The 14,699-nt window shown below is 40.1% G+C and overlaps 1 protein-coding gene across 1 annotated transcript in view; it reads left to right on the top strand.

Annotated features, from left to right (window-relative positions):
- The window catches only part of NEO1 (neogenin 1), a 740,505-nt gene extending 728,343 nt beyond the window's left edge, over window positions 1-12,162 (top strand). The window contains 3 exon segments of the mRNA XM_030191504.1: window positions 1,010-1,267; window positions 5,534-5,670; window positions 10,699-12,162. Of these exon segments, the coding sequence (XP_030047364.1) occupies window positions 1,010-1,267; window positions 5,534-5,670; window positions 10,699-10,782 (479 nt within the window). The 3' untranslated portion in view covers window positions 10,783-12,162.
- The last annotated feature ends 2,537 nt before the right edge of the window (window positions 12,163-14,699 follow it).

Genomic DNA, 14,699 nt, shown 5'->3' with positions numbered 1-14,699 from the left:
ATAAATATATATTGTGATAACTTATTGATTCACCATTTTAAATCTCTCTCTCTCTCTCTCTCTCTCTCTCACTTGGCAAATATAGGTTGCCCTTTTTTTTCTGTCCTGGCAGTTCCTTTGTACTTTCAGGGCCCTGTTTACTAAGATGCGCTAGAGTTTTTAGAGTGCACTGTGTAGACGCCCATAGGAATATTGTGGGCATCTACACGATTAACGTGCTCTAAAAATGCTAGCTTGCCTCTAGCACAACTTAGTAAACAGGGCCCTTAGTTTCTTTTCTGGCCATTCATTCATAAGTACCCAGTGTTTCTTTCCATTTTTAACTGTCCTCCCACCCCCTCACACCCACTGTCTTTTCTCAGACTCACAACAACAGCCTTTAGAGAGGGGCAGCAGACTGTAGCATATTGTGGAGTACGAAGCATGTGTGCATTAAAATGGCCAGTAGGTTATGCAGTGGTAAAGTGTTTTACCTAGGGCTGTAAACACTGCCTCTGCAGCAGCACCAGCCTTGATCATCGCAGGGAGCAGAAAGTGGGTGTAGGAAGTGAACCCTGGTATTTTGGCTAGGAGTAGTTCATAACGTGACCTCTGCACCATTGTGTCAGGTTGTTTTTTCAGAATTTGTATTATTTAATGCAAGTTAGTGATATTGACAGTTACACTACTAAAGGTGATGTTAGGGTGGGAAAATAAACTTCAGACAGCAGGAGAAAAGATTAGCAAGTAAAAAAAAAAAAAACAATCCTTTATACATTGCAGATTTGTTGCTGTCTGCCTTCAGTATGTTGGATAGAGGGCAGCAAATCATAGTGTTTGAAGTTACCTGTACATTGATCATTTCTCTTAGTTTGAGGTGATATTCTGCAGCCAAAATGTCAAGTCAGTGCACTAGTCCAGAGGCCATCCTGAAAAGTACAGTAACCTGGAAAATGCTTCTGTAAAATAATTATATATATATATATAGAGAGAGAGATATTATATGTATTTGTTATAATTCCTCTTACAGAATCAATTCGAAAAACACCCAGCACTGAAAATGTATCTGGGTCCTTATCTCAGACCTATGGTGGAGATCATCAAGAGCCAGAAGTCGCTACTGGCTCTTATCTAGCTAATCCCCAGGAGGAAGATTCAAGCCAAAACCTCCCTACTGCCCATGTCCGACCCTCTCATCCTCTGAAAAGTTTTGCAGTGCCAGCAGTTCCATCTGCAAGTTTAACATATGACTCTGCTCTTCCAAGCACACCATTATTGTCCCAGCAAGGTGAGTGCACATACAGATGTACATGTAAATACCATTATTCCACTAAGGAGAGTACAGGAGATAGGGATTACTGAGTCAGACCAGGGTCCATCAAGCCCAGCATCATGTCTTTGACAGCAGCCGGTCTGGATTGCAAGTACCCAGCAAATCCCCAAAATTAAATTTCTCATATTACATTTCCAGGGATAAGCAGTGGCCTGATCAAGTCTACCCAACTAATAATTTTTCATGTCTTACTCCAGGAACTTGTCCAAACCTGTTTTGAATCCTCTTGTATTAATCACTTCAGCTGCATCCTCTGGCAACAGTTTCTACAGTTTAATTATGCACTGCATTAAAAAAAAAATTGACATTTTGTGTTCAGTCTACCGGTCATTAATTTCATGGAGTGTCCTCTTGTTTTAGTATTGTTTGAAAGGTTAAACAACCATTCCTTATTTAACCATTTCACCTTACTCATAATTTTACAAACGGCCATCGTATCTCCTCCGTCATCTTTGCTCCAAGCTAAAAAGCCCTAATCTGTTCAGCCTTTCTTCATAAGGGATAGTTTTAGCCCCCTTTTTTTGTCACCCTTCTTTGAACAATTTCTAGTCCTGCTGTCTCCTTTTTTAGATGAGGTGACCAGACCTTCACACGGTACTCGGTGTGCGATTGCACCAAAGACCTATAGAGAGGCATAAGATACTCTGTTTTGTTCTTCTTCCCTTTTTGAATAATCCCTGTTTGGGCAGCCTTACCAATTTCAGGGCCCTGTGGGCAGCAGTTTTGTTTGTTTGTATTTTTTTGGTGGAGGGGGGCAGTGGTTCATTATGTCCCCCATCTCTAAAACCTCCCCCCACCCCACCTTAAAACCTGTGTTTCTCCATAGAGGGCTCAGGGCAGCAGCAGCAATTCATGTAGGCCATCTTCTTTCTGATTTAATTTCCTATTTCACAAGGATGGAATACAGCAGAGAGCAGGGTCAGCAGCATATGGTCTACGTGAGTAGCTGTCACTCTCTGAGCCCTCTACAGAGAAACACATTTTGCAAGGTAAGGTGGGATGGGGGGGTTCAGCACTCTTTGTGGTTGCCATTTAGATGCCTAGTCTCCAAAATTCACAAGATTCGTCACCGCACATCCTTCAAGTCTTCTGTTTTTAATGGCTTTGAATAATTTTATGTAATCTGCAAATCACCACACATCTATCTCCATATCACTTATGAATACGTTAAACCACACAGGTTCTAGTTAAGACTGCAGCATTCCTCTACTATTGACCCTTTTCTATGTTCATAACTAACCATTTAGTCTTCCTCTGTTTCCTGTTTTTTTAGTCACTTGTAATCCACCGATAATTATTGCCTAGTGTCCCCACTACCATTACCCCGTGCACTGGGTCCCATTTATCAGTAAGGACTAGATCTGAAGTACTTTCCCCTCTGGTTGGTTTCTGGACTAGCTGTTTCATGAAGCAGTCATTTATGGCATCTAGAAACTTTACTTCCCTGGGATATCCCAATGAGACATTTTACCTAATCAATATTGTGGTACTTGAAATCTAAAGACACCAAAGCCTCTCCTTTTCTCATGCACTTAGTATAAAGCACCACCAAAATATACTATAAGAGAATACAAGGATCTCAGCGTTAAGTCTCCAACAAGAATGTATTCCAACCTAACGGCTACAGCTAGATCCAACTGTTTTACCATGCAGAAAAAAAAATATATATAGCAGAAAAAACTCCATTTCTATAATATGTGACCATCTCTGGGAAAAGGTGACTAAAGTAGCAGATCTAAAATGTTGAGACTGGCCAATTTTTCAAGTCATGGGTCCATGTAAACTGCACTGGACCCATGTTTGGGGATTTATAGGTATATAAGAGCTATATTGGTATAAGCAGTCTGCAAAAGTTACATGTTTGAACTTTTGTAACTTTAATTTGCACATAAAATGGTGGGGTTTGGATGGTTGTATTACAAATTATTTGCTCTAACAGAATTAATTAAAACCTCATTTCTTGTTTCTTTCCCCAAGAGATGGTCACGTATGCCTGCAACCTGGAGAAAAAAAGCTATATAACAAAAAAAAAACTTTACAAAAGTTTATAATGTTATCTACTCTGTACTGAGTGCATGGATGATAAAAAGTTGTTATGGGCTTCCAAAAAATATACTTGGTTCATATATCTTATCAAACCCTTCTTCATATCAAGTTGATATACAAAAACAGTTCCACTTACCTGTAGGAACTACACATCCGCTGGAAAAATGCATCCAGTCTGTCCAGTTCAACTTGACAAGGGCTTCTTGTTTCACCAGAGCTGTGTCAAGAGTCTAGAGGGTACAAATAAGTGCCTCTTTCCACTGAGAAGCAAAAGTGTATTCTCTCAGACTAGTGCATACAAAGTGGTGCATGTGGGGGAGAAAGATGTTTAAGGGTAGAGGTAGATATAGGATGCATAGAAGAAGTAGAGGAGTTCGTCGATAGTACTGTTTTCTTCATCTTGAGGCCAGAGGGAAGACTAAATTGAGTAAATTTACTGCAAGTAGTCAGGGGTCTTGAAGGAGAAGTGAGAATCTGTAATCCTATGTCAGTTAAGGAACCACTTATTGTGCCTGGTTTATTATGTCTCTATTTGAAATGGCATTTTGGAACTGTGCCGGCTGATTTTGTCGTTCTGAATGCTGTCAATATGTAGTTGCAAATGTGGTATGTATATTTTTATGTATGTTTTATTGTGCTCCACCCTGGATAAGGATGGATTATAAATAATCTAAAACTAACAGGGCGAGAATTGTACAAGTTTGATTTTCAAAAATTCACTTTTATCAGCTCTGAGGGTTGAGGTAGAAGATATCTCTGGTAGAGTATTAGTAAGTTGACGGATAATTTTATAGAGCTTACTGGTTGTAGGATCTTGAGCCGTACTTGAGGGAGAGTATTTTTTAGCTTCTGTGAAAGAGGATGTGAAAGAGTGCTGCAGATCCTTTACACAGTTTATGTAGATATGGAGCGATGTTTTGACATTCATGAAGGTGTAGTTGTCTTTTGACTAGACATAGACCAGAATGGTAGCAAACTTAAGACGAATTATGGTAGGTAGGACAAAGTGTGTGTAGAGGAGCAATTTTTTCTGAGACAGGCCCCAGTATTGAATCCGAGTGATGGATTTGAGCAGATAATGGGAGAGAGACAGTCACCTGGAAAAGCTGACAATAAATCAGAAAAGTGTCTGGATTAAAGTTCCTAAGGTTCTTGGACCTTTGAGGAAGGTGAAGGGTGTGCCCGTTTAGGCGGGGCTAAGTGGACCCATGCGAACTTAAAAATTATCACATACCCATTCTCCACCCATGCCCCACCTACTCATGACCCCAACACAAAACACCCTTAATGCACTAATTGTAAAATTAACACAAAACCAGTTATAATGTTTGTGCGGTAGCAGTTAATGTGTGCCATTTTGCATGTTAAGGCGGGAATTCTACAGATTGCTAAAAGTTAGGGGTGAAGAATGCCATGTCACAAAAAAAAATAGCAGAATTAGAAAAGGTTCAAAGAAGAGCTCCCAAAATGATTGAGGATGGAACTCTTCCCATATGAGGAAGAGGTTAGGGTTCTTCAGCTTGGAAAAGACAGCTGAGGGGGGGATATGATTCAGGCCTAAAAAATCCAGAGTAGTGTAGAACCGATAAAAGTGAATCGATTTTTTTTTAACTCTTTCAAAACGTACAAAGACTAGACACTCAATAAAGTTATATTGTGGTAATTTTAAAATGAATAAGCGGAAATATTGTTTCACTCAGCTTAAGCCCTGCAACTCATTACTGGAGGATGCAGTAACAGCAGTTAGCATATCTGGTTTTAAAAAAAGGTTTGGACAAGTTCCTGGAGAAAAGGTTCGTACTCTACTATTAAGATAGACATATGGAAAGCCACAACTTATCCCTGAGGTCAGTAGGATGGAATCTTGCTACTATTTAGGATTCTGCCAGGTACTTGGGATCTGGATTGGCCACTGTTGGAAGCAGGATACTGGTCTAGGTGGACCATCAATGTGACCCAGTATGGCTGTTCTTGTGTACATTGAATTAAATGGAATTTTACTTCTACTTCTTTTAGTACAGAAGGTATGCTGAGGCATAAAACCTGTGATAATCACAACATTGGGCTTTATTTTTTTGGAATCCAGTTAAAGCAGGTTGCTTTACTTAAACAACCCCATCCTCCTATGCCCTGCCCTACAGCCTGGTGATAGAAGTATTTCTCTTTCATTCTAAGGTCCTAACCAGCAAGTTCAGTCGGTGAAGACTGCCTCCATTGGGACACTGGGGAGACCCCGTCCTCCCATGCCTGTAGTTGTTCCTAGTGCCCCTGAGATGCAAGAGACCACCAGGATGCTTGAAGACTGTGAAAGTGTAAGTCCACAATATGGAATTTTCTTCCTCAACCCTTCATAGCATGCAAGTAACCACTAGATTCTTTATTTGTATATTATCTGGACTATACTGCCCTTCACATCAATTGCTTGGCTTCTGACATTTGGGTCCCTTTATATGCATGTAAATGCCTCTTATAAAAGTATGTATAGTGACAAGAACACCCATATTTTTATGCAGCTTGGGTGTAGGCACATTCTGGACAGGTTTTCGGTAGATTTATTTTTGTTAAATTTGTACCCCGCGCTTTCCCACTCATGGCAGGCTCAATGCGGCTTACATGGGGCAATGAAGGGTTAAGTGACTTGCCCAGAGTCACAAGGAGCTGCCTGTGCCTGAAGTGGGAATTGAACTCAGTTCCCCAGGACCAAAGTCCACCACCCTAACCACTAGGCCACTCCTCCACTCCAGATCATAGGCAACGTTGTGATTTATGCACAGTCATCAAAAATATGGCATGATCTACCTCTAGTCAGATCGTGCTGCCTCAGTACCTGTAGGCCATTGAATTCCAGAAAGTGCACAAACCTCTCTTGTAGTAGTGTGTGAACTAATTTGCTCCCCACCAAGGGTAGACTAATTCATAGAATCTTCCTTAGTACTTTTTTAGAGAGGAACCACATTTGCCTGTCTCCAGTCCTCTGGGACCACTTCATACTCTTAAAGAAGCATTGAAAATGTCATACAACAGAGCCACTAGAACTTCTCTAAGTTCTTCAGTACTCTTGGATGTATTCCATCCAGCCCCATCATTTTGTCTACTTAATGTTCGTGAAGAACTAGCTAAACTTTCTTCTGAAAATCATTCAAGGTCTCCTCACTCCATTCCTATATGTTTTTGTTTTCTGAAGACCTATCCATCCCTTCACCTACGAACACAGAACAGAAATATTTGTTGAGCAGTTCTGCTTTAACCTCCTTGGCCTCTTCATAGTCTTCCCTTTGTCACATAGCCACTTTTGCACTTCTCCTGTCACTAGTATATCTTCAAAGCCGGGCAGTTCTGTTGCCTTAATAATATTTTATATATATAATCACCATTCTTCTTCCTTTTCTTCCTGGTACAGCTATATTCCAGTCATGGTTTTCTGTGTACCAAGTCTTCGTGGCCATTGTTAATTCAATTCAGCATCTTCCATTACAGTCTCTAGATTAAGGGCTTTATTTCTCTAAGAACAAGCAGAATAGGAAAAGAGCGAAGATGACATTCTCTTAAATGATATCCCCTCTATTGAAGGAAAACTTAAACATAATGACTCAGTAGACCACAAGATTATATTTACAAAAAGCCAAACTATTAAGGATAGCAAATATCTAGGTGCCATGCCTGTTAAAATGTGCAAATTTAAAATACATAATTTAAATTGAATATCAGCTTTTATTGACAAGCAGTGGAATTCTTTCAATAGTGATACATTGTAAATCAATGAAGCCACAGTATTCTTCAACATCTACAGGCATTGCAATAATTTCTCAGAGCATCCTAGATTAAACAGGTTACAGATGTCAAAATATGTAATTACAGATTGAACAATAATTCTATAATGAAATAATACGTAAAAAGTATATACGCAGAAAGCATGTGCCTACTTTCACTTGTTATGTGTGTACGCATTCCTAGGGGAGTAGTTTGTGTGGAGCAGAGGCAGAGTTGATGTACATACATATCATTTTATAAACAGGTGTGGATCCAACATAGACAACAGGGTGTGTAAAGGACTTTATCTTTTAGATGCAAAATTCCCAATGTGGTCATGTTTCAAAGATTCTTCATCATGGGCATAACCATCTGAATTTATATATAGAATCTAGGTATCCATATTTAAACAGGCATGCTAAGTCAGTTTCAGTCAGATGTGATAGCTGATCTCAACGTACCAGCATAAATATTCAGCCTGTTGAAAAGAGCATTTGTTCTCAAGAGACACTTCCACACTGTATGAAATAGCTAACTTTGTATCAAGGCTACAGCAAAATTTCATCCTTTACGCATTCTGTTGTCTACATTGGATCCTCTTTTTTGGTGGTGTTACTTGTAAAGTACATGTGTATGCACTCAGAATACCTAAATACGTTTATATTAACTTAAGAGCAACTATAAATGTGTATGTTGACATTTGTGCTATACAGGGCTGGTTCTTGGTGCCTATTTTATAAAAACGGTATACACACACAGGTGTCTATGTTGCTTTTATAAAATCATACCCTAAATGTGATAGTATCTTAAACATGAATAAAGGACCAGATTCAATATATGGAGCCTAAAAATCGGCACCAGAAAAAACTTGCTTAGTGCTGTTCTATAAACCTTGCCTAAAGTTAGGCGCAGTTTATACAATACATGTAGCAGCTGTCCCCGTGACTAACATTTAGGTGTGACCATTTACGCCAGCTAAAGCCTGGTGTAAATGTTCTTGCCTAACTTAGGTATGAATCGGGCATATTCTGTAACAGTGCATGTAATTTTTAGGAATGCTCAGGACCCACCCATGCCCTTCCTGTGGTCACCCCCCTTTTGAGATCTGTGTATTAGAATTTACATGTACCACTTTACAGAATACGATTAGAAAATTGCCCATGTAAATTCTAATTAGTGCGGATAATTGCTTGTTAGTGGCCAGTTAGCAGCACTGATTGGCTTATTTAAACAATTAAGTTGTGTGTGCAACTTTAGTCGCCATGGATAGAATCAAGGGAAAAGTGTATCTCTTAATCTCATGTCCTGCACTGTTGTAGACAGATTTATTTTATTTTATTCTGTTTTTTTGTGGCTGATAGGAGAACATCAGAACTGGGATATGATATAAATCCAGATTCGGGTGACTATAGAGTGCATGTGATCAAATGCACAACAGCACTCTAATATGACACCTCACTTGCTTATGCTCTAACCAGCTTCCTTTTCTGAAGTTCATGCTTGTGAAATATGAATGGGAAAGATGAGATTTTATTATACTTGATGAATGGGAAAGATTAGACTTATTATACTTGATGTCAAATATTTTTCTTTAATTCTTTTTTTGTCTCTGTTTTTAATTTACTGTTATCTTCCTTCACCTTGCTTAACATATCATGCCTTTGCAGTTCTATCTTTCTGCTTTGTTCTTTGCATGCTGGGCTTACCACTGCTTACTCATTCATATCCTCCCTATATCTGACTCTTGTTCTCGTAAGTTGAAGAGAACATTTGGAATCCATGCAATATCTAGCCTCTGGTTTAATTTCTGCCATGTGAAATATTTATTATATTAAAATGCGGGGCTGCTTGATATGTGGTTATATATATGTGTGTCTAAGAATTTGCACATTATGTCTATACTAGTAAAAAAAAGGCCCTTTTCTTACACAAATGAAACGGGCGCTAGCAAGGTTATCATGTAATGGTGATTGTGTTTTTAAGGGAACCGTTAGGAGAAATGTTCTGTCATGATAAGTAATAATTGGGAAGGGTGTATAATGAGTAATATTCTCCAGGGGTATGAGATATGGATTGTTTTATCTATGGTTTTTTTTTTTGTTTTAATCTTTTTTTGTGATTTATATTTATAGTATTTTTAAAAGATAAAGAGTACACAGACTCCATCCATATCCAGCATTTTTCCTCTCTTCCCTCCCTTCCATCCATGTGCATCTCCTTCCTGACTTCCCTCCCCTCCATCCATCCATGTCCAGCCAACTCTCCATTCTCCCCTGCCCTCTCCTCCATCCACCCATATCCAGCAAATTTCCTCTCTCCCCTGCCCCCATTCATTCATCCATGTCCAGCAAATTTCCTCTCTCCCCTGCCCTCCCCTCCATCCATCCATGTCCAGCAATTCTCCTCTCTCTTCTGCCCTCCCCTCCATCCATCCATGTCCAGCAACTCTCCATTCTCCCCTGCCCTCTCTTCCATCCATCCATGTCCAGCAACTCTCCATTCTCCCCTGCCCTCTCTTCCATCCATCCATCCATGTCCAGCAACTCTCCATTCTCCCCTGCCCTTTCCTCCATCTATCCATATGCAGCAAATTTGCTCTCTCCCCTGCCCCCTCCATCCATCCATGTCCATCAATTCTCCTCTCTCCCCTGCCCTCCCTCCTGTCCTGTCCAGCGATCTGTTCTCTCCCCCTGCCCTCCCCTCCTCTCCTGTCCAGCCATCTCTTCTCTCCCCCTGCCCTCCCATCCATGTCCAGCGATTCTCTCTGCCCTCCCTCAGCTCCCTGACAACCCTCTTCTCCGTTCCTTTCCCTCTCCCCCATGCGTTTAACCCTTTTACTTTCAGGCACAGCGACAGCAATGAAGAGGACAACACAGCTTCTCCCTTCCCTCATACAGTGTCCCGCCCTCGAGGAAACAGGAAATGCATCATTGCAAAAGGCGGGACACTATGTAAGGGAAGGGAGAAGCTGGAGGCGAGCCTGCTGTGTTGTCTTCACTGCCGTCGCTGCGCCTGAAAGTAAAAAGGTTAAACACACGTAAGGGGGGAGGAACAGAGAGGGGAGCTGAGGGTGGGAAGGAGTGGATGGACTGTCCGAGAGTTGCCTGGCTGCAGCACTGCTGCACCAGGCAGCCCTGCATTTGGGGGGGGGGGCAGCAGCCAGGGGAGGGTCACGGTTGGGCTGGGGAGGCTTAGCATCTCCAAGCCTCTTATACGGGGCGCCTATGGCTGTCCTACCATCCCATCTATGTTCATCAATTCTCCTCTGCCCTGCCCTACCCTCCCCTTCCCTTCCTCCCTCCCTCCACTCGATGTCCCGCGATTCTATCCTCCTGACATCATCTTGCCTCCAGCGTTCCTTTACCCTCATTGTTCCGCCCTCTGACGTCATTACGTTTTGATGCAAGAGCGCGGCAATGAGTGTGAATGGATGTTACGAACCCAGGCATCCAGACATAGAATGTTGGAGGTTCAAATTATTATATAGGATGATTTTGTTTCATTTCACACCAGGCTCCTTGATGTACTGTTACTGAGCTTTGCATTAACTTCCCTTCTCTTCTTCAGTAACCTTGTTAAATCTCATGCAGAATTACGAACCGGATGAGCTAACCAAAGAGATGGCCCACCTGGAAGGACTTATGAAGGACCTCAATGCCATTACCACAGCATGACCACCTTTGCCAGGACAGAATTTTGGTTCAGCATTCCCAACTTCACAAGCTTTGGGATTAAGCCTTGGATTGCAAGGAATTGTACAGAGAAAGGAAGCATGAGATGCACAGCAGTACAAATGAATATAAAAATCAGAGACAAATGTGCATTCATATTAATGCTGGGTAAATACCTTTCTGCTGATTTGAAAAATGAAGGAATTTTCAAGCTGAATTCCATTGCCTGCTGAGACTGTGCTGATGGCATAAAGTGCTAAGATCCACTTTTCCAAACAGGAAGACTGGCTTCAGTTTTATTTTTATCTGGTCTTGGTTTTATCCGTGCTGTGGTCCACAACCTGCCTTTTCAGTGTTGGACAGTTTTGCATATGTACAATTTTGTGTGTTTTCATTTATTTTTATTTTATTATTATTTTTTATATAAAATAAATAACATTTTGTGTAATCTAGGGAAAAATATTTGTGCTTTAACTCCCAGTTTCCAAATATGACATTTGGCTGCTTGTACCTCTAATGGTTCTATGAAAATGCTTTGATTAAACACAAACTTTTTCTGTATACATTACATGCTCTGTCTGCAAGATGTACATGGCTTTTTGGAATGCAGTATTACCCTCCGATTTCAAAGTAGCATTTCCACAAAGTGGGGATTTGGTTTGATTTTTCCATGTCTTGCTCTTCTAACCATTGCTGTGTTTAATTGAACTGATTATAATGGGCCCACATTCATCAAAAGCTGAGCTCCTAAGTCAGGTGCTGAAATTTGCCCCATATTTTCAGCTGAAAATTATTCCAAATTAAGGAACTTAAAAGTTATGCTCCTAATTTAGGCCTACCATTGATTTGCCTAGATTTAGGGTCCTAAAGTATGTTGTGCCTACTGTAGTGCAGAAAACATGCGCTAAGCTCTTCATTCTTTTCCCCCACCCTAAATCTGCCTCTGTTGTCACCTGTTTTTGTAGGCTGCTAAATTTAGGAGTTTAGTGAAATTTCTGCCCTAAGAAATTTTCAGAGAGGCCAGTTTAGGAGCCTAACTTTCATTTGATGGTAGGAATTCACTGGCATGTGTAAAGAGCAGATTAGCTTTCAGTGCAGCAGAGACTTTTGCTGTATTGTTTAGCTTGGTGAATTCTCAATATAAAACTGTAATATTAATTTTAAAGAATAATCTTTATAAGAGAACTCATGGAGAGAATGAGAGGGTGCTTTTGTGGTTATGCTTCTTAAACCTGCCTGACATATGCCCTTCTCACTGAAAAGTTTTGCATCTAGCTGAAATGGTACATATTGAAAGAAAAGTCTTTGATACATTTTCTTGTATACGTTCAGTATTTTGTTGAATCAGCCAGAGGAGTGATTCAGTCCTTCTTTCCTTCCCCCCCCCCCCCCCCCCCCCCCCCCCCCCCCCCCCCCCCGGGTAGGTATTTCTTCAGCATTCTAAAGGGTTAAAGAGGAAAATTATTCCCTTTCTTTCTCCTAACATGAAAAGATTTGGCTTTTACTGGTTTGCAACTGGAGTTTCATTTAGCAAAAAATAGAACTGAACAAAAACTCTTCAATTTCTCTGCTCAACCTTTTCTGTGAAATAGGTCATGCAGGTTGTCATATCTTGCAATGAGATGGGATTTTTGTTTTTAGATTTTTGATTTAAATCTAATTATATAGGTACTGAGATGTTTTAAAAGCCTGCTTACCATTTCATTCAAATGTAATACTGAGCTAGACAAGATGTGACCTTGTCTAGCTCAGTATTAAATTAGAATAATAATAATAAAAAAAATAATAATAAAAAAAAACTTTGAACATTTCAAAATAAGAATTGGAAAATGTTTTCTTTAATTATAGACCTGTTCAATTTTCTATGATTTTTTTTGAGGGGAGGGGGGGGGCTCCTTATGATTTTTGAGAATGAATTTGCCATAAAATTCTGAATTAAAGGTTCTTCAGGTCCAACTCAACCCTGCCTCTCTATGATTTTAGGATAAAGCGCTAGGCAGCTGCAAAAAGCAAATAATTGGAAAAAATTAATAGAAAGATTAAGAGCAGATAAGGATCAGAAGGCTCATCTAGGCTGCACATTCTTGGTGTAATATTACAGAGCTTACCCAATCTCAGGATCTTCTGTGCTGTTTGCATATTTTCTAGAATTATGCTACTGTTTTGCTCTCCGGGAGATTTTTCTGTGCACTTACCATCTGTATTAAGAAAGTATACTTTGTTACTCTTGATTCTACTCCTTTTAACCAATAATATGCATATGTGCCAGTTTTGTGGATGCTTGAGCATCCAAATGATGAAGAAATTCTTTCAGGCTGTCAGGAATAGGTAATTTTCCTTGAGCTGAGCACCTCCAATCATTTTGAAAACTTGGCTCTTATGATATGGCCTTTTATTCTAGCACTTGCTTTCTACTGAAAAACGCTTGCAGCTCATATTGCCATCTGTTTTGCATTTCTATCAACCTTCAAGATCTTGAGGCTCTGATGGAGTAAGACAATTATCCTTACCTGCCTTGACAACATTTCCATATGAAGTGACAGGAAAGTGTTCCTTCTCACAAGCAGGACCAAAAGAATGAAACACTCTCACTCTAAAGGATCCAAGAAACTATTGAAAAGGGCATTTCTTTGTGATGGCATTTGGTATGTGATGAGACAGGTAATGACAGTTTGTTCTAATGGACTCTGAAGTATGGAAGTAAATGTGAATTGTATGTATGGGATGTTGTGTATTATTCATATTGAGGTATTTGAATGTCTCATATATCCTCCCTCCTTACTGTGTTCTTAGAGTGTGTGTGTAGATATATAGTTTCTTTAGCTATATATGTATATAGAGAGATATTTTTAAGTCCTTGGTTTCATTTCTTAGGGCTTATGCCTTTACTCTGCTTGTCATTTTGTAGATATAGCATCAAAAGGGTATGCAGTAGTCTATATAAGGTCTCATCAATGATCTGTACAGAACTATTTTCTACTGATTCATCTCTGTCTCCTTTGTCTCTTGTTACTAGATTCTCTCCTTATAGGTTCAAATTAGCACCTACTGTTCATATAGTGGAGGAGTAGCCTAATGATTAGTGCAGTGGCCTCAGAACTAGAGGAACTGGGTTCAGTTCTCACTGTATCTGCTTGTTACTTTGGGCAAATTACTTAACCCTCTATTGCCCCAGGTATAAAATAAGTACCTGTATGTAATATGTAAACCCCTTTGATTGTAACCACAGAAAGGTGGTATATCGAGTCCCATTCCCTTTCATATGCATGTCTGCCTCTCATTTTCATGAGACTGTTTTTGGCAAACTTCTGACCACTTCTCATTTTCTTAGATCAACCTTCATATTTCCTACTCCATTTATAGTATACATGATGTTGCAGATCCGTGTGCCATCTGCCCCAAAAAAACAAACATTCTTTTCTAGCCCGTCTGCAGTGTCACTTGTGAAAATATTGAAACAGACTCTTCTCTAAGCACTCAACAGAGAACCTTCCTCTTGTCTTTACACTGGAGCAGGATGGTACAGTAATGAAACCAGGCTTTTCATGTAGACTAAAATGGCCTCAACAGAGACTACTGGCAATTTGAGTTCACATCAAAAGTGAGGTTAGCAGTTGATTATTCAGTGAAATATATCTGCATTTCTTTACTGCATTCCCTCTATCCCATTTCTCTTGTCTCGTTAGTCTCTGCCCCCCATCTCAATCCTCTTTTTTCCCCACTCGTAATTAGGAGATGAGTGCAGCAGGACGTTCTCCTTCACTAGTTTGTAAATGCCTACAGGAAAGGCAGAAGAAGAGGACCAGGCTTCTACTGTTTCTCAAATCAGCTGGTGGGCCCAGTTCTACCACAGCTCTTACTATTCCTCTCTGGCCTGGAGAAGTTAGATTTGCTTCTTTTCCTCCTTTGGGCTGTCCTTA

This window comes from Microcaecilia unicolor, chromosome 1 (genome assembly GCF_901765095.1).
Source record: "Microcaecilia unicolor chromosome 1, aMicUni1.1, whole genome shotgun sequence".
Lineage (NCBI taxonomy): Eukaryota > Metazoa > Chordata > Amphibia > Gymnophiona > Siphonopidae > Microcaecilia > Microcaecilia unicolor.
Note: the sequence above shows the minus strand (reverse complement) of the source record. Positions and strands in the feature narration are given on the sequence as shown.